The sequence below is a fragment of the Alosa alosa genome, chromosome 24 (assembly GCF_017589495.1).
Source record: "Alosa alosa isolate M-15738 ecotype Scorff River chromosome 24, AALO_Geno_1.1, whole genome shotgun sequence".
Lineage (NCBI taxonomy): Eukaryota > Metazoa > Chordata > Actinopteri > Clupeiformes > Clupeidae > Alosa > Alosa alosa.
The window spans coordinates 3072272-3092271 of record NC_063212.1 but is presented as its reverse complement, the minus strand read 5'-3'; the positions used below and the strand labels follow the sequence as shown (position 1 = coordinate 3092271).

Below are 20000 nucleotides of genomic sequence, written 5' to 3'. Positions count from 1 at the left end.
ACTTTTTTTTTTTTGAAGTTGCTGGTGTACACAGACTTTTTTACCCTCTCATTTTTTCCTTTTTTATTTTTAGAATAGAATAGAGTAGAAACTTTATTGTCATTGCATATCAGATGTACAATGAAACTGTAGTGCTTCTTCGGCCAGTGCATAGCAAATATTAAAAAGAAAACAGTCAAACATGAATAAATTAATGAAGGAGAATAAAATGAGAGAAATAAGCAATATATACTTTATTTATCATCATTTACACCATTTATTGTGCAACCCCATCTCTCTGTCCCTAACCCTGACCCTTCTATCATCATCCTCTCTTTCTCTCTCTCTCTCTTTCCATCCTCCCGGCAGTCGAAGCTGAAACAGCTGGAACAGGAGGCCCATCAGGCAGCTGGCCAGCAGTTTCTGGTGTCCAGCAACAACCAGCTTCGACTGGTCAGTACGCGCTTCAGTCCAGGAGCTTGAATATGTGTTGCAGTAGCTCTATGGGTGTGTTGCCGCCTTATAGTGTGTGTGTGTGTGTGTGTGTGTGTGTGTGTGTGTGTGTGTCTGTGTGTCTGTGTCTGTGTGTCTGTGTTTGTTCTTGACAGGTTCTTTTTGAGAAGTTACGTCTGCATGAGCGCTGTGAGAATAAGAAGTTGCCCAAAACCCTTCTCAAACAACAGCAGTCAACATCTGAGGCTGTGGTAAACACAGACACACACACACACACACACACACACACACACACACACACACAATCCACAGCAGTCAACAGATAAAAGCAGCTGCAAATACTTATACTCTCTTCAGTCCCTAAACAACTGCAGTCAATATTAGAGACAGAGACGCACACACACACACACACACACACACACACACACACACACACACACACACACACACACACACACACACACACACACATACAGTAAGCAAACATATATACACATACAAACAAACCTTGAAACTAATCCTTAAACACACACCTGTACACACATGACTCCCTACTAATACAGCACCAGTCAGCCTTAGGTACATGTAAGACACACACACACACACACACACACACACACACACAATTTAATTTGATTCTTTAAACAGGTAATCGCTAGAGCTATGAAGATGAATAAAGGTTATCAGAATCTGAGCTTGCAGGTTGTGTGATAGACTAAAAACTGACAGTGTGAATTACAGAGCCTAGTCTGTGTGTGGGAGGGGGTAGGTTGGTGTTCTGTGTGCGTGTGTGTGTGTGTGTGTGTGTGTGGGAGTGGGTATGTTGATGCTCTGTGCGCGTGTGCTTGTGTGCGTGTGTGTGTGTGTGTGTGTGTGTGTGTGTGTGTGTGTGTGTGTGTGTGTGTGTGTGTGTGTGTGTGTGTGTGTGTGTGTGTGCATGTGTGTGTGCGCGTGTGTGCGCGCATGTGCATGTGTACACTGGCAGAACTGACAGAGAACTGTGTTGAAGGGAAACCTGCTGAGAGTGTGTCTTTCTTACACACACACACACACACACACACACACACACACACACACACACACACACACACACACAGAAGCATGCAGACAGCATTGATTTGAGGAGCCAGCAAAAACAGACATGGTAAACGTAAACCACTGTGGTAGGCATATTCACTGGCGTAAGAGTGACATGAGCATGAACATGGCAACACATGACTGCAGAAATTCAATCATGGTTTCTCTCTCTCTCTCTCTCTCTCTCTCTCTGTATCACATCTTTTCTTTTTTCTGTCTCGCTCTATTGTATGTGTGTAGGTTTGGTTATAAAGGGTGTTTGAAATAATAAGGAAGTAATTCTGTCTCTCTCTCTTCTCTCCACTCTCCAACTCTATAGCTGTTGCAGCTTCAGGATCTGCACCCACTGCCCAAAATCATTCTAGAGCACAGGCAGGTATGGACATGTCTAATTATGACTGTATTTGTGCCTGCTGTGTGTGTGTGTGTGTGTGTGTGTGTGTGTGTGTTTTGTGTGTTTGAGCCTGCTGTGTTTGTGAGTTTGTGCGTTTATCAGCAAGTTGTGTTCCCCCAGATACATAAACTCAAGTCTACATTTGTGGATGGAATTTTGTCATGCATGAATAAGGTAAGACATAAAATGCAGTGACCTCTCCTCTCTACTCTCTGTCTCCTCTCTCTCTCTCTCACACACACACACACACACACACACCCTCACTGTCACACACACACACCACACACATTAAACATCTCACAAACAAATGCAATTTGTGATTTCATGATTTATTAGTCTTCCATAACATTCAAAGTGATTTAAACAGAACAGAAGGTAGACACAGAGCGATTTAAGTTTTGGGATATAGAAAGACTAGATATATAGGCATTCCTGAGTATAAGTAATTCATTTGAACTGAGCCATCCTTGGTGCCATTCTAGGTTTAGGTTAGGTTAGGTAATGTTAGTTTTCCCACTCACACTAGGGAGCTGTCCAGGGTACTGAACTGTAATCTCTGGTCTGCAGTTGCAACTACTGTCCACAGGGAGGTAGTGTTATGCTGTGTGTGTTTGTGTGTCTGCGTATGTGTGTGTGTGTGCACGTGTGTGTTTTTTTTGTGTGTGTTTGTGTGTGTGTGTCTGCCCGCTCCGGAGAGTGTGGGAGTGATGAGTTTGTTTGGGGTTGCCATTCATGGGGCAGCAGGGAGTTCAGACAGAGCTCGGCCAGGGCAGATTAGTACAGAGGGTAGAAGAGAGAGAGAGGTTCAAGAGATACTACATTAGATGCTCACATTCATTTTGATGAAAAACAGGTAGACACACCTGTCTTTTCCACTGGTCACCTTGGTCATGTCGTTATTTGCTTTTATAAGTGTCCAACTGTGATATTGTTAGTGTTCAAAGATAAAATATGTTTGCCTGTTTAAGATGGAAAACTAAACGACTGCTTAACGATACTGCTCTTTCATCAATAGTGCTCATCAGTATCTAGTGTTGTAGGAATGACTTGAGGTAAAGTAAAGATGGAGGAGGGGCGACAGAGGAGGAGAGGAGAGTTAGAGTGAGAAGAGAAGAGAAGAGAAGAGGTGTAGTGGGAGGATTGAGAGAAGATGGGAAAGGAATGGGGATGACAGGATGACCTTAAAAGAGGTGGAGGAGAGGAGATGAGAAGAAGAGGTGGAGACAGGTCAGAGTAGGAGAAGAAGAAAGAGAGGAGGAGTTGCCACAACAGCCACCTGCTGCTGCCTTTATGTCACTCAGACCACAGAGATCAGAGTGTGGTCCACTGAAGAAACACACACACACACACACACACACACACACACACACACACAACTTGAGTGTGTTATAACTACACCACAGGCAATCTCTCTTTCTTCCAGACGTTCATCTCCTCCACATGGAATCAGACCAGTGCTGTGAGTGGCAGACTGTCAGCCAAACACCCGGTGAGTCCTTTCTACTTGTCTTCTTCCTCCTTCTCCTACAGTACCTTTTCCTCCCTCCTCCTCCAGTCCTTCCTACTTCTGAGTCTTCGCCCCTATGTCTACACTCACCTAACTGCCTTGATTTGGTTTACCATTGTCAAGCTGAGTCCTTCTGAACAAGTTGAGTAGTTCTTTCCATTTCAAATTTCCATTTCAGTTTAGCAAACTGTGTACCCTTAATAGCCAGAGTACCAAGGTCAAGGCAGAAAAACTTGTTATTTGTGTATTAATATGGAAATATACTGCTAAACAAACAAACAAACAAGAACAACTAAACAGCATATACAGTAGTACAACAGAAACACAGAGTTTGTGGCTCATACTCATCAAAACTCCCAGAGTAGGAAATTGATCCTACCTGACCAAAAGTCCTCAGAATGATGTCATTTTGGTCCTACTTTTAGAAGTAGGCATAAACGCTTGTCAAGTTTTCTTATTATAAAAGACTCCTACCAGCTAGGAGTGACCCAAGCATAGGCAACCAGCACTGTTTACAAACATTGGATCTACAAACACAGCATTGTTAGTCTATACTTACTGCTTGATTTTATTTGGGTGAAACAACTTTTTTGTTTTTGGATGAGATGACCTGACAAAAATAGTGAAAATAATATTTTCTATTCTTTTGCAAACCGTTCAATAAGCTTTGGAAGACGTCATGCATATTATCATATTATCATCCTGTAGAGATTTACATTTTTCAAGAGTGACGGGCGGTCATAACACTTGTTCAGTATGCTCTTTCTTTGTTGGGGCATGTCAGCAGCAACTCACTATAAGAGAATTATTGTAATCATACAGTCAAAGCTGTACCTCATAGCAGCCAATACACTAAAGCAGTGGTTCCTAACCTTTTGGGCAGGTCCTTTCTCCTTTCTCTGCTCTCCTCCTTTATGTCTCAGCTCTCCTCCTTTCTCCTTTATGTCTCAGCTCTCCTCCTTTCTCATTTATGTCTCAGCTCACCTCCTTTCTCATTTCTGTCTCTGCTCACCTCCTTTCTCATTTCTGTCTCTGCTCACCTCCTTTCTCATTTATGTCTCAGCTCTCCTCCTTTCTCCTATGCATCTGCTCAGGCCTGCCCTGCTGGAACAGAACCCCTTCTATCACATGCGACTTCCGACTGACTACGAGCCGAGCGGCGGGCAGCTGCAGGGTTATTTATTTATGCCCACAGACGAGCCTCTCTTCACGCTAAGCTCAGCTATGTCTGGAGCTGTTTAACCAACAGGCTTATTTTAGCCTTTTACTCGTTCTGCTGCTCGCTTTATTCTGTCTGTGTCTACCCTTTCTCACTTTACACCCTTTATCTCCCCCTCTCCCCTTCTCTCCCATTCTCTCCATCCCCTCCACCCCTTCATTTCTGTTACTCATTCATGTCATCAGCTTTCTCAGTCATTTCTGCATTTCTGTGTTTTACTGGTAATACCCCCTGCTGCTACTGCAGGGACGGCCTACGGTGGAGGCCAGCAGCCAAGTGAGAGAGGAGGGTGGCAGTGCTGAAAGGAAAAGAGGACATGGGGGAGAGAGAGGAGAGAGAGAGATAGAGTGAGAGAGAGAGAGACGGAGGGAGAGAGAGAGAGAAAGAAAGAGTGAGAGAGAGATAGAGAGGCTTGCATGTGACAGACCAAAAGAGGTGAAAATGGAGACAAAAAAGACCAAATAATTTTAGGAGAGTGAGTATATCAAAAGATGAAGGTACTGGGAGAAAGAGAGAGAAATGATACCTAACAAGAAACAACAGTGTAAGAATACAGAGACAGAGAGAAGATGAAATTATGGGAGAGATTGAGAGGGAGAAAGAAAAAAAGAGAGAGAGAGGAAAATGGAAAAGAGGAGGAGAGAGGGATGAAGGAGAGAGGTGTAAACTCCGCAGTCTGGCTGAGACGCTTGAGTGCTTGTACAGAGGCAGCAAGCAGATTTGGGGCTTAAGTGCATTCCTGCTCCACTGGACCCCAAGGCCTATGGTCTGAAAGAGTGTGTGTGTGTGTGTGTGTGTTGTGATTTGTATGCCTGACCTTGTGTGTTTGTATATTTGAAATTGTATTGTTGTCAAAATGTAAATGAGTCTTTTCAAGGATGCTTAGTGTGGCATTATGTAAATGTATATCTCAGTGTGTTTTTGGCTGTGCGTGTAGTGTTGCCACAATACCAAAAGTATGACTTTGATAGCTGCCGTATTGAGTCAACAGTATGTTATAAGCAGTGTTGGGGAAGTTACTTTTAAAAAGTAGTGTTTGCTTTTTACTCGTTACGTCTTAAAAGAACCTAATATCTTCCTAAATGTGTAGCCCTACATAAAGTTCTACTATGGAGGACATAATAGTTATTTTCTTTTGTGCTCTTTATAATAAAAAATGCCACAAACAAAGCACTTGACAAAAAAAACATTGGGCTAAAATAGGCTTCAACACCACCACTAAAGCCCTATGAAACAATATCAAATAACATAGCTTTGATACATCTTATGGGTATATAGGTGGACACAAAATACATAAAGGCTTATTTTATAGCCTTATATTCTTTCATTAAACAGGCTCCTCAGAAATTGGTGCAAAGCTAGAGCAAATTGTATCAATAGCTGGCAGTTGAGTTAACGATGGACAAAAGTTTCTTACCAGGGCATAGTGTACGCTACATCTTACACTGACATTCCTCCCCTTAGTTTAAACAAGTTCGAAGTAATGGGAATCTCCATCCCTCAAAAGTTAGCGTTGGCTGCTTCTCGCTTGCCATGATTGCTCTTCATGCTACCAGTCACATTTCTATCGGTGCATTAGTGTTGTCACAATACCAAAATGAATGTTTCGATACCGATACAAAATCAAGAATTGCAATTTTGATACTTCTTCGATACTTTTATCGTCATCAGTAATATTGAATATACTGTAGTGTGATCAATCACACCAGTGGCCATCCTAAATTCTGCTTGACTCTCTCCGCACACACACAAACACACACTGTGATTTTAGCTAATAATGTATAGTATTTTATAATCTGCATAATTACTAGTAGCTAAACATATTTAGTAATTTGAATACTTCATATTGATTTTGAAACTATTAAACTTAGGCATATCTTTAATGTGGTGTGTAGGTCTAATTGAGTGGTGATGTGTAGGTGTAATTGAGTGCCTGTTACTTTAAGATATACGTGAGAGTAATTAGCCTTCAGTCTCAGGGTTTTAGGCTAGTGAATAAAAGTTGCACATAGTGCATACGGATATGTGGATGCAATTCATTATGTTTTTTTGTATGTCATTAGATCAAATAAATGTAAAACTAACACGTCGAAGAAAATCTTTCTGGGATTATAGAAGAGATAAGTGTCTTGCAATGTTCATTAATGATTTTAGTGAGCGCTAACACACAATCAGAGGGCACATCAGGGTAGATCAGATATGAACAGGCCAAACAGATGCCTGCATTTGGACTCTCTCTCACTCTCTCTCTCTCTCTCTCTTTCACACACACACTCACTCACTCACTCATTGATAGCACTGAGTAGTATTTTTATTTTTTATTTATTGTTTGTTTAACCTTTATTTTACCAGTAATAATCCTATTGAGATTCAGAATCTCTTTTTCAAGAGTCCTGGCCAAGACAGCAGCATAATAGTTCCATATTAAAATATATAGTGAAAAACAGACAACATGAAAATGGAAAAAGACAGTTTAACATCATCTCAACATGATCACCAGCTGCGCTCAGTAACAGCACAAGTGCATTTAGTACTAAAAAAGTCCTTTATCCTAGTTTTAAACTGTGTTGTTGTTGTTGGTAGGCAGTCTAATTTAAAATGATTCTGGAATTTATACCAGGATGAGGGTACAAAAACAAAAAAGGCACTTTCACCGAAGACAGTTCGCGTTCCGGGAATGTCATACATGATTTGTCCATATGATCGAAGATTACAATTCCTGGTGGTGAGAGAAAGGAGTCAGGAGAGAACATACTGTAAGTAAGGAGGCAGTTCACACAGAATGGCCGCATAAAGAAAAATATACCAATACAATGTTCCAACCTGCGATTGTGCAAAGCTGCTTACAGTTTACTGAATCTAGCATTTTCAGAGAAGATTGATTTGCATGCATGTATAAAATATCACCATAATCCAGTATTGACAGAAATGTTGCTTGTATAAGTCTTTTTCTCGCACTAAAAGAGAAACAGCATTTGTTTCTATAATAGAAACCTAACTTTACTCTATTTTTTTTGTTAGACTATCTATATGATGCTTGAAGGACAAACTTTCTTCTAATATAAGAAGAAACCAAGATATTTGTAGACTGATACTCTTACTAATTTTCTTCATACTTCTACATAGGCAGGCACTCTACTAGGACTGCAACTATCGATTCTTTTTGTAATCGATTAATCTAGCACTTTATCGATCGATTAATCGATTAATCGGATATATTTTGTTTTGCATTTTTAAACAACCAAAACAAATAATGCATAACGAAAATGACATGGCTGTAAAATGATCAAGCAATTGGCACAGAGGTATTTATTCTAACTCCAACATCAGGTTACAAAACTAAGCCCATTTATTGCAATTTACACATTTAGTGTTTATAAGTGCCAGTGCCAACAATTAAATAATGTTCAAAATGCTCTCTGTAAAATTGCAGCCTCTTGTGCATGACTTGCTGGGCGAACATAGCTGTCCATACTATGTTGTGAAGTGCTCGGAGGGAGAAGAGGGAAAACAATTTAATGTATTAATATGCACAACAAGTTTCATGCTGTAATTTTGACCTGACATCAAAGTAAATATCTGTTTTATGTAGATTTCTACACCTGCAGCATTTACCATTAGGCTACTAACAAATCATTTTACAATTAGGCTACTAAAAAATAGCCTACCATTAGGCTACTAACAAATAATTTTACTATTAGGCTACTAAAAAATAATTTCTGGGGTGAGCCTATTTGCTATGGTAACCTAGCAACCTGTGTGTGTGTGTGTGCAGCGTGAGGGAAGATGAGGGTGCATGCATGTGTGTATAAGGGGTTCTTTTTAGGCATACTGTCTTGCAATTGAGCGTGAATAAGTTTACTACTTAAAAAACATCAAAGCTAAACATTATATCACGACATCGCTACAAATACAGTATGTGATTAAAATCAGCCAACATCAATGTAGGCTATAGGCTACATTAGATGATAGATAGGCTAGATAGATTGATAGATGGCCTACTTTATTGGCGCTTGGTGAAACAGCATGGAGTGGATGTTTTCGGTTCAGATGCTTGTTCTTTTCCTTTTTGAGTATGTAATGATCCCAAAACTTTACTTGAAAACTTTAGACATTCTCTGCCATTTATGGACATCTTGACTCCGCCATCGAGAATGTATCACGATTCACACGCTAGTGGTGTGCTTCCTGAACTGTCCGTGTGGAACAATCAGATCCCTTTTGCGCGTATAGTGCGGCGTCATAGGAATTTACTTGAGGCTTGAGGCGGGGTTTTGCCTCGGTAATTTTTATGTCGAGTTATTCGAGTAACTCTGAATCGTTTCAGCCCTACACTCTACCGGTATATTACATAGCCATTGTGAAGGTAATATATTGAGTGACAAAATGGAGCATTTCAGTAATTGATAGTTTCTGCTATTAAATGTGTGTATGTGTGTGTGTTTGTATGGATGTGGAACCCACTGAGACAGGTCCCATTGTGCTTGCCTGTCTCTCCTGCAGGGATGTCAGACTCCTATGGGAGCGATTATTATTATCACCGGTCTGGGTGTCCACCTGGCCATAGCCTACATCAGTGCTTTCCTCTGGGTGTCCACCTGGCCATAGCCTACATCAGTGCTTTCCTCTGGGAGCCACACCACTGTACTCTCAACCTGAGTAAAAACTGTGTGTGTGTTGGGAGGGTTAGGAGGATGGGTGTCTACAGATGGGTATCTACATGAGTGTGCACGTTTGTGTGTGTGGGAGAGAGAGAGAGGGAAAGGGAGAGGAAAGATGAAGAATGTTTAGTGTGCTTTCATGATTGTTATGTTAGTATGTTTGTGTGTGTGTATGTGGGAGAGAGAGAGAGAGAGAGGGAGGAATTGAAGGGTTGGAATCCGAGTGATGTGGAGTGCAACAGAAAGTTTTGAGGGTGGGGTTTAATCTTTTATGAGATTCTTTTCATGTCTCATAAACTTTTGGGTTGTAAAGCTTGCATTTTACTTAGCACTAGTGTCTCTCTCTCTCTCTCTCTCTCTCTCTCTCTCTGCTCTCTCTCTGTCTGTCTATCTTCCTTTCTCTCTTTGTTTTCTTTCCTTTTTGTGTCATATCAGATATGAAAGGTTCTGCTTCAGTGCAACTTTAATCACACAATCTCTCATAAACATAAGCACTAACTCTTTCTATCTCTGAAATGGGAGGGTGGTGATGGGCAGACAAAAAAGGTAGTGTTTCTATGTGAGTATAGGCTCCTTGCGGTTTATGTATACATTTTAAAGGTATATGTTTAAATGGTGTGAGCATGTGAGAAAGTAAGGTAATGGTTTGATTGCCCCCTTTCTCTTCTCTTTTTCACTTCCTTGCTGTGCCACCCTCCCTGTCACCCTCCCTAGTTCTGTGTCTTTCTCTGTGTCACCCTCCCTAGTTCTGTGTCTTTCTCTGTGTCACCCTCCCTAGTTCTGTCTTTCTCTGTGTCACCCTCCCTAGTTCTGTGTCTTTCTCTGTGTCACCCTCCCTAGTTCTGTGCCATCCCCTCTTCTCTCTGTCTCCGTCTCTCTTTCTCATATGTAAAGCTCTGTATGATATAAGGGTTCTGCATCAGTGAGAAGCTGCTCTGACCAAGGCTCCGGTCCACTAGTTTTTCGTTGTCTTTTTCTCCCTCCTCCTCCTCTTTGTCTTCCTCTTGTTTTGTCGTTTGCTGTGCTCCTGCATGCAGGTCGATAGCTTATCTGCCCACTTTGTCAGACTCTGGTGGGTCACACACACACACACAGACACATGCACACACTTCTCCATCTCCTCTCATCAACTCTGTAACGATTGCTGCTCCCTCTACCTAAACCAGTCATCCATCAAGTTTTGCTTGGCTACTACTGTCTGAGATTGCTGAGGTTTCATACAGCCTGTCCAGTCAGAGATATGAAAGTGTGTGTGTGTGTGTGTGTGTCTGTGTCTGTGGCCGCGCGGCGCGCGCACACATCTGTATGTGTCTATGTCTGCATGCGTCTGTGTCTGCGTCTGTGTCTGCGTCTGTGTCTGTGTCTGTGTCTCCGTCTGTGTCTCCGTCTGTGTCTCCGTCTCCGCGCGTGTGCCAGTGCGTGCGTAGGGACAGAAAGTGTTGACACCTGACACCGCTGAGGGCAACACATCAGACATTTAAAATAAACAAATTGAAATAGCATCTATATAAATTCTTATTTATTGAATAATAAATTAAGCCCGAACTGTGCTAACATTAGCTAGCTAGCTCGGTTAACGGGCGAAAATAAATTATTTATTCCGTGTCCGAAAGAGTGTTTCATTGGCATCACACACAAGCAATGACAATAAAAGTGTACACAATATATATTTATATTTTCTTATTGCTTAATCAGAGAAGTCCGAAACTAGTGGCATTTCGTTCCATTGGGGATTCATTAATCTTGGCAACCAGACAATCTTTTCAGCTCTGAATCTTTTAGCGGCACCAGCTGTTATGGAAACATATTACATCTCGTGCACGCGCAGAACGTACACTCAGTGTTGGCGTCGCTTCAGTGTGTTCCGAGGCACTTTTATGACTGACCAGGGGAGGCGGGAGCCGACTGATCAGTCCGACTGCTTTTCTGCCGACGGTTGGCCATCGGCTTCCAGTGTTTCCCCTAGAAATTTTTCCAGCAGCGGTGCTGTTGATCGTAGCAAAAATTTAAAAAGTACTCCTTAAATGGTAACTTCTGGTGGATTTTGTGAAAGAAATGGACAGATTAAGTTACAAATTATGACATAACCATCAACACAAGCATTTACAAAGCATGATTATTGCAGTACTTGAACAGGATTATTCATGTTTTTCTTTCACCTTTTTCATTTACATTATTAGTAATTAGCCACTGTACAACTGTACACTGTAGGCTAGGGGTCGACCAATTATCGGCCGGGTCGATTATTAGGGCCGATATTTAGCATTTTTATAATAATCGGTATCGGCCATTTTCCCACCGATAAGCCCGATATTGAAATGGATAAAAGAATGAAGCGGCGCTACTTTGTCTGTAAAAGCGTCTCACTCCCTGCATTTGCTGCTCTGTGGCCGAGAGCATTGTCCATACTACACCCGTCTGATTTGTTAGTTAGCACGAATGCAGCCAATCAGGATCGAAGACTGAACACAGAGAAAGTTTAGGATTCTCACTGGGAGCAGACTGACTGGGCTTCAGCTGTACAGAGCTATTTTTCGAAGGTAGCCTAAAGAAGGTACCTTACATTGCTGAAGTTGCAATGAATCACAATCATCTACACTGAAGTTACAAAAACACCACTTTGTAAGCTATTGTCTCTTTGATCCGGATCAATAAGTAAAGCACCCACTTCTTTCATTTAGCGAATTCCCGGTTGATACACGTTAGTGATATGCTGTTTAGCCTACTAGTTACAAACTCGGGTGCTGCGCGTCGCGAGTTCTTTGCCTCCGCCTCGTCCATTAATTGTGAATAACGGGACACCTTGGCGGACGTTATCCCTTAGGCCTACATAGTAGACAAGTCCTAAATTATGCGATAGCGAACGTCAAAAAGTCTAGTTGCTCCTTTTTGAAACGCACTGTCAGAAAAGACCAGGCAGGCACCCGGGGCCAGCTGTAATTTAATCCGACCTGAAGTAAATTGCGGCCTGAGCTGGCTATTAACGTGCCTTACAAAAGCTCACAAAAGTGTAGTTTAAAGCCTACATATGGACACAAATTGCATGCTTAAATAGCCTAAGAACTATTTTAAATCACTCAACTCTTGGATTAACATCATACACAGGATTTACACTTGTGATGCAAGTTGATAGACAATTGTGTATCAAAAGAAGAAAGGAAAGTTTGCATAATTAAATGCTTTTGAATGATTTTTTTGCAGCATATCGCCTTTACTATCTACCCTCCTTTTTGACAACTGACATATCGGTTTTACATATCGGTTATCGGCTTCCTGTTTTGGTAATAAATGATATCGGTATCGGCCCTGAAAAAACCATATCGGTCGATCCCTCATTGTACAAACTATTACTATTTAGAATATACAGTGCTGTGCATAAGTTAAGACATTTATTTATATAATAACATTTATTTATTTACGATACATGATACATTAAAAAATAATTTATGTCCCATTTTGTTTTTAATTAAGGCATTAAGACAAAAGGCAAAAGATGCTTTTTATTCCTCCCTTTAGTCAATTTCAACATGGGTGTCTTAACTTTTGCACAGCACTGTATAAACTATATAGACTTCTCTTTCATGTCATTACACTGTATTGGTGCTGTGCAAGTTGAATTGAGTGCCTGTCACTTTAAGGCCGTGACAGCCCGTGAGGCTTGCTTGATTCTCACGGTTTTAAGCTAACTTAGTAGCGTTGTTGTGCATGGTGCATAAGAATATGTGGATGAAATGAATTATGTTTTCCATGTCATTTGGTAAAATAAATGCTCAAAAAGTCTATCTTGGATTATAGGAGATAAGTGTCTTGTATCATTTCTATAATTTTGGTGAGCTCTACAGGAATTACAAACTATCTCCAGATGTAAATGGTGTCGTATCCTATTACTCAAATTCAATTAAACCTACCAATAGGCTTGACCTTAGTTTCACAGCCTAGATATGTTAGCAACACAGGGCTTGAAATCATTGCCTGTATCACAAACAAAATCGAAACAATGCGTGAGATTTATCTGGGAATAGGCTACTGAAGGTAGGGGTGAGCTATCTCGCTTGCGTGTTTAATTTGGTTCCTTGGTTAACATAATGTAGGCTACGTTTTTTTGCACAAAATTGCGTCTGCTAATAAACTTAAACATAAACACAAACAAGCGTGATCTGTGGAATCCCTGACTGCGCCTTTAACATTAGCCTACTATTATTTGTTGACATCAAACCTGAACGAATGGCAGCTGTTCCTGAAGTTCACTTGCTGATTTGTTTTTTAATTAGGCAACTTTTTTTGCAGTGGCGCTTGAATTCCAGGAGCAGCGCTGTGCCACTGATAAATACATTGTAGGGGAAACACTGGGCTTCAGTATTTCCCAGAGAATTGAATTCCATTTGTGGTGGTTGGTTTGCAGAATTAACTTGAATGCAACAGTTAACAAATTAGCACAGCGTGGTTATGATGCTAACCAGATTTAAGCACAATTTAGTACAACCTGGAAATCATTGTGTGGTGGTCAATGTTGATATTGTGGTGGGCCGCCACAAATAAGTCAATGTATGGGAAACACTGGGCTTGGTGTGTCACGGCCCTTAGAGGCAGTAGAAATGGAATAAGTGTCTAAGGCTGTGTTCAGACTAGGTGTATTTTTTGCAGCTGTTGGCGTCCGTTTAACATTATAATCCTATGGAGTAGACCATGTTTTCAAAAAAGTCAAAACTAATCATGCTACAGCTACAGTATTTGTGCTGGCACTGTAGAACTAGTTAAAATGCAGGACGTTACAGAGACAGCGAGGTTGCTCGTAGGATGTATCGTAGTATGTTTCACTATATTAAACATATGCTCTTAAAAATAGCTTTGGCAATACTGTATCTATAGCCTGGTTTCACCAAACCCATCCACTGTGTGATAGGATTTGCTCCATTTGGGAATACTGTATTTCTGATCATCATAGCATCCTAAGTGGCATAGATTTTAGGGGCATAGACTTTGCATTCATTTTGAAATCACTGCACCAGCCTAACCTATCGCATTGATCAGGGATATCCAACATTAATTCCTAATTCACTGAACTGAGATATAGGCAAGGCTACTGTATCTAAACAGTCTTGCTAATAAAGCAACAGGAATTGAATTGAATTGAGAGAAGAAAGTGTCTATTGACTAGCTCCATTTTACCAAATTCTACGGTGGCTTTATGGTTTTCTCCAGAAGTAGATCATTTGGAGAGTGCAGATCGTTATGCAGGCTTAATGCCATGACATGCAACATAGCGAAAGTTAAAGTTTACTTGTGATTCCGAACCACTGCAAAATGTTATGGATTCTTTTGCTACAGCATGTTACAGCTCTCATGGAAATTGGGATGGCAGTCTTGTGTATTCCTCAGGGAATCAAAGAAACCTCTTGGAGGTGACACTGCATTTGAACATGAGGAGAAGTGTCAATTACATGCTTACCTAGCCAGAAGGAAGGTAGACTGCTTATAGTAATTGTATTGCTATGATTATGATTATGATTATTATATTTATAGTGTTGAGGAACAGTTTGGGTAAAATGAAAGGGATTTAATGATGAGAACTATTTAGAATCAACCCAAATACACAGGACTCTATCTGGGACCAGTCCTCAACTTATTTGATTAGGCTCCGGCCTACTGTCCGATGATTTGGAAATAAATGGACCAATATTCTGAAGCCTATTACTTGCATTTAAAGGGCTCTTTTTTGTGGTAAAAAATGGCTCTTTTGAAAGTAAAGGTTGCTGACGCCAGGACGAGCCCATCATGTTCATATATGGATAGAGATGCTCAATCAGCCTGTCAGGCTCTCTATACGAATAGTGGTGTTTTCAGGTCAGCCTGTCAGGCTCTCTATACGAATAGTGGTGTTTTCAGGTCAGCCTGTCAGGCTCTCTATACGAATAGTGGTGTTTTCAGGTCAGCCTGTCCGTGGAACTCTTCATAGATGATACTGGAATAGGACCAGAGAGACTGATTTCAAATCAGATGTGGAGTGGAGTAGCTTTTGCTGACAATTACTCTCATGCGCTTAGACATCACCTTGGTACCTCACCTCCGTCACTTTTATTCTCTCCCTACCTCTCTCTCTGCCACCTGGTCTCTAGGTCTCTAAATATTCCAGCTCTAGGAGTGGGCTGGGGATTCCTTCCTCTTCTGTTTTGTTCTGTCTTTCCTTCTGTTATCTCAACCTATCCCTTCCTGGCTCTCTCATTTTCTCTCTCTCTGTCTCTCTGCTTGCTGAAGACTTTCATCTTCCTCCCTCTCTCTGCTATCCTCTTTCATGTAACAAAATATGAAGACACACACACACAGACACACTCTCTCTCTCTCACACACACACACACACACACACATACAGACACACACAGCAAGTCTTGCTGCAGAGAAGCTTTTTCATGCGAGTTCATTTTGGGTAATGGAACTCTGCAGTTGGCAAGAACATAAGCCTTGTCTCTCTCTCTCTCTCTCTCTCTCTCCCTCTCTCTCACACACACAAACATTAGTATTTGAATGCTCTCACACTCTCACACACAGTCACTGGTAAACAAACGCCTGAGAAGTGGTCAGCGGAAAAGTGAAATTTGTCACACTGACACACACACACACACACTTGACAGTGAAACTATAGCAGGCAATCAAACCAGCTCCTCCTCCCATTTCCCAGACCCCTAGTGAGAGACATTTAGCTTACCGGGCTGTTCTCTCTCTCTCTCTTTCTCTCTCTCTTTCTAACTCACTTTCACTCATTCTCTCTCTCTTTCTCTTTCTCCCTCCCTCTTTCTCTAGCTCACTCACTCCTTGCCGCATTCCTCCTCACGTTATCACCGCTCTGCTTCAGTACAGCTCGGAATAATCCCCCTTCTATCCTTTCCTTCTTTATGACGGTAACACACGTACACACACACACGCACACACAAACACAAACGCACACGCACACACATTTGGTGCTTCCACTACACCAGAAGATTGGTGTAGTGGAAGGTTGAACACAGAACTATGGCGGCGAGATCTACTCCCTGATGGCAACAGGGCTGATGTTACACACACACACACACACAAAGATGCAATCACATCATAGTGATAGATATTGGCCAATATTCCCTTTTCAAATGTGCAAAGGTCCCTCAAGGTCATCTATATACACACATATACTGCACAATCTCTCTCTCTCACACAGACACACACACACACACACACACACACACAGTGAATCTTTGTATTTGCTATCTGTAGCTGTGAGGAGCACCATATCCCTGCCGAATCAAGAGCTCATGCACCAATTCCCAATTAATACCTCCCGTTAATGAATGAATGAAGGAATTAATTCAGCGACAGTATGGGGCTGCGGACAGTGCTGTAGGCTGCTTGGAGGCTTTATGTGAACACACAGCAGGCAGAAGAGACTGGAGTGAGCAGAAGCCAGCATCACTTCAGCATCACGCCCTTTACAAACAGCCAGTCAGCTGCGAGAATGGGACCTGCTGAGCTGCAAGGGGTTTGGCTTGCTTCACTACTGGGACCAATCGACGAAAGCTTTTTATTGATGTTTGTAAATGGCCTATCAGCTTCGGTGATTGATTGGATGAGGGATCTGTTTCAGTTGGGGATTGTGGTCCTGTAGCTGAAAGTGTCTAGAAGTGTGTAGGTGTGGTTTGTTGATGCTATTTAATTTACATCCATTTGTTTCTAATCTGCGACTTCATCAGAGGCTAGGGTCATCCATTTGTTTTTGTGTTTGTGTGGGTTTCAGGCATATACAAAGACACTTGAGTAACTTGAGGAAGAGGAGAAATGAGGAAAAGAAGAGAATAGAAAAAGATATATGAGGAAGAGGAAAGTAATATCTAGAATAGGAAAGACATAGGATCTGCAAATATAGAGCCCTAATGAGTGTAATGATGTATTCATCTGTTGGAAAGCCCTCGGAAATGCTGCTCGGTCCTGTTTGAGTATCACCATTCATATACACAGTGGACAGGACATTGCCCTCTATGACAAATGAAACCAATACCATCCCTAGCTGCAAATGCCATTAGTTAGATTACAAATGAGGGTTGATGATTCTGATATCTGGCAGTCTTGGGCATGTTCAGAAACTGACAATTACCAACCTCCGACTTCCATACTGTGAGGCGTAGGCGAACTCCTATGTCCAGATGTGTGCATAATTTTTAAGTATCCTCTAGAAACACTTCCGTTGTGTTGTGTGAATATGCAGCGTGTTTCTATAATTGGTAGTGTTGTCTGAATTTGCGGCGCATTTTCTAAATGCTGCACATGAGTTGTCAAATCGATGAAGATGTTTTCTTAAGTTGCTTGTGTTTTGTCGATTTGCATGAGTTTTCTTAATATGCAGTCCGTTTGCTCCTGTCGGCCACCGACAGTAAGTATTTGAACTGTAACGACAAAAAATCTTACACTTAGTTATTTACTCTCACTATTGACTGACAAAGGGTTACAATCGAAAGCAGCCTGAAAAAAACAGCAACACTTACCCCAATAATACTGAATTTATCCAAGCACAGCAGTGTGTTGCCTGGGACTCAAGATCTTGCCAATTGTTACATCTTGTGGCAGTGCGCCTTTCACTTTAGACCAGGTTCTTCTTGGTCAGTGGCGTTATAGTTTTAAGTGGTGTTGAAATAACGATTTATGATAATGTGCCTGACCACTATTTTTTTCATTGACACACACGCAAGGTTCATTTGACAACTTGTCAAGAAACAAGACCAAGCCTGGCGTCATGATGCGCCGGGTGTAAGACAGGCCCCTTTGTGTTTGTGTGCAATAGCTTAATGAATGTGGGAATGAAGAGAACTTGATGTAAATGAGTATGCTGGTGTATTATTGATTTGGCAGGGGTGAGTGTTGTTGGAGTGCCAATGATGGGTGCTCAGCATGTGGACTAGCAGAGCCACACAAACTGACATTCAACGACAGATGCATTATTTATGCAGATGCCTTTCATATGCCGAACGAGATGCAGATGCAAAATTGAATGATCTCAGATTTCACTATGTTACATTTAACATCTGAAATTAGTCAGTGCATCAGTGTCTTTCCTTGTCAGATGTGCATCTGAAACATTTTTGTTAGCATGACAGGGAAATTATAGGATCTTTAATTTTAATTTATGAAACCTGAACCAAAACTTGGTATGCGCTATGTTTTTATTTTTGTGATGTGTGTATGTTTGATTGAGGAGTAAAAATGTGTATGTTTGTTTGTGCAGGTGCGGGTGTGTGAATTAGTTAGCACACATTATTTCTGTGTGTACAGGATTAAACAGGTTTGCCTTGGCTTAATAAACCATTGTAGTAGAAAACAACAGAACACATCTGTTATGCATTGTGTTTCATGAGGGGGCTACACACAGAATCTCCATCGGGTTCATTAGTTTGTCCTACACTGTCACCTACATAACTAAGTAAACTGTGTGTGTGTGTGTGTGTGTGTGCGTGTGTGTTGCTGTTGCTGTCTGTTTAATCTCTTGTCAACTTGCGTCATCCATAAAAATGCCAGTTGTGGTGTGTGCACTGTCAACAGTTTAGTAGAGAGTAACTGAGGGCTGTGAAGCTTATAAAAGCAGTGGAATGTGTGGGTGTTTGTTTGTGGGGGGTGCTCAGAGACACTTTTGTGAAAATGGGAAATGCAAACACTTTTTGGAATTTTGTTACCCTAATTCAAAATGGAGCAGAAGAAGTGTTGAATCAAAGATCCTTAATATACCCTTCTGTGAATCGTCTCGCTTTATCAACCATCTCTGATAGAATGTTTCCGAGGGTTACATTCGTGCTCTCTCTCTCTACTGTGTGTGTGTGTTGGGGGGGGTGAAGGTACAGTAATTATGCACCTCCTATCGAGCTGAATGCTACAGCAGAAAAGTGGGTCACAAATCACATGTCAGTCATAGTGTGTGTGTCTCCTATCGAGCTGAATGCTACAGCAGAAAAGTGGGTCACAAATCACATGTCAGTCATAGTGTGTGTGTGCGTGTGTGTTGCTGTTGCTGTCTGTTTAATCTCTTGTCAACTTGCGTCATCCATACAAATGGCAGTTGTGGTGTGTGCACTGTCAACAGATTAGTAGAGAGTAACTGAGGGCTGTGAAGCTTATAAAAGCAGTGGAATGTGTGGGTGTTTGTTTGTGGGGGGGTGCTCAGAGACACTTTTGTGAAAATGGGAAATGCAAACACTTTTGGAATTTTGTTACCTAATTCAAAAATGGAGCAGAAGAAGTGTAGAATCAAAGATCCTTAATATACCCTTCTGTGAATCGTCTCGCTTTATCAACCATCTCTGGTAGAATGTTTCCGAGGGTTCTAGAACACATACAGTACATGCGTCATAAAGCTCCAGGTCTTGCAGGACCCTCGTGGATTACATTTGTGCTCTCTCTCTCTACTGTGTGTGTGTGTTGGGGGTGTGTGTCTGTGTGTGTACAGTATGTGAATCCTCACGTGTGCATGTACATGTATGAGCATGCGTGTCATGCGTACATGCGTGCGCGCGCGTGTTTGAATGTGTGCATGCGTGTGTCAGCAGTAACATCAGAGAGCTGACCCAAGCTGCTTTATTTTAAACCCACTCATCCATCTTCTGTTACCACGGTGGCAAAGCATCACTGCAGAGAACTGCTGTGGCCACTGCACTCTCACTCACTCACACACACGCCTACATACTGTACCTGCATACAGTA

The 20000-nt window shown here is 41.5% G+C and overlaps 1 protein-coding gene across 5 annotated transcripts in view; it reads left to right on the top strand.

Annotated features, from left to right (window-relative positions):
- poln (polymerase (DNA directed) nu) overlaps nucleotides 1-20000 on the top strand; it is a 97207-nt gene that overhangs the window by 23327 nt on the left and 53880 nt on the right. For all 5 annotated transcript variants that reach the window (XM_048236793.1, XM_048236792.1, XM_048236790.1 and 2 more), the window contains 5 exons: nucleotides 349-432; nucleotides 588-683; nucleotides 1829-1885; nucleotides 2024-2077; nucleotides 3327-3392. In XM_048236793.1, the coding sequence (XP_048092750.1) occupies nucleotides 349-432; nucleotides 588-683; nucleotides 1829-1885; nucleotides 2024-2077; nucleotides 3327-3392 (357 nt within the window). The remainder of the gene's footprint in view (nucleotides 1-348; nucleotides 433-587; nucleotides 684-1828; nucleotides 1886-2023; nucleotides 2078-3326; nucleotides 3393-20000) is intronic.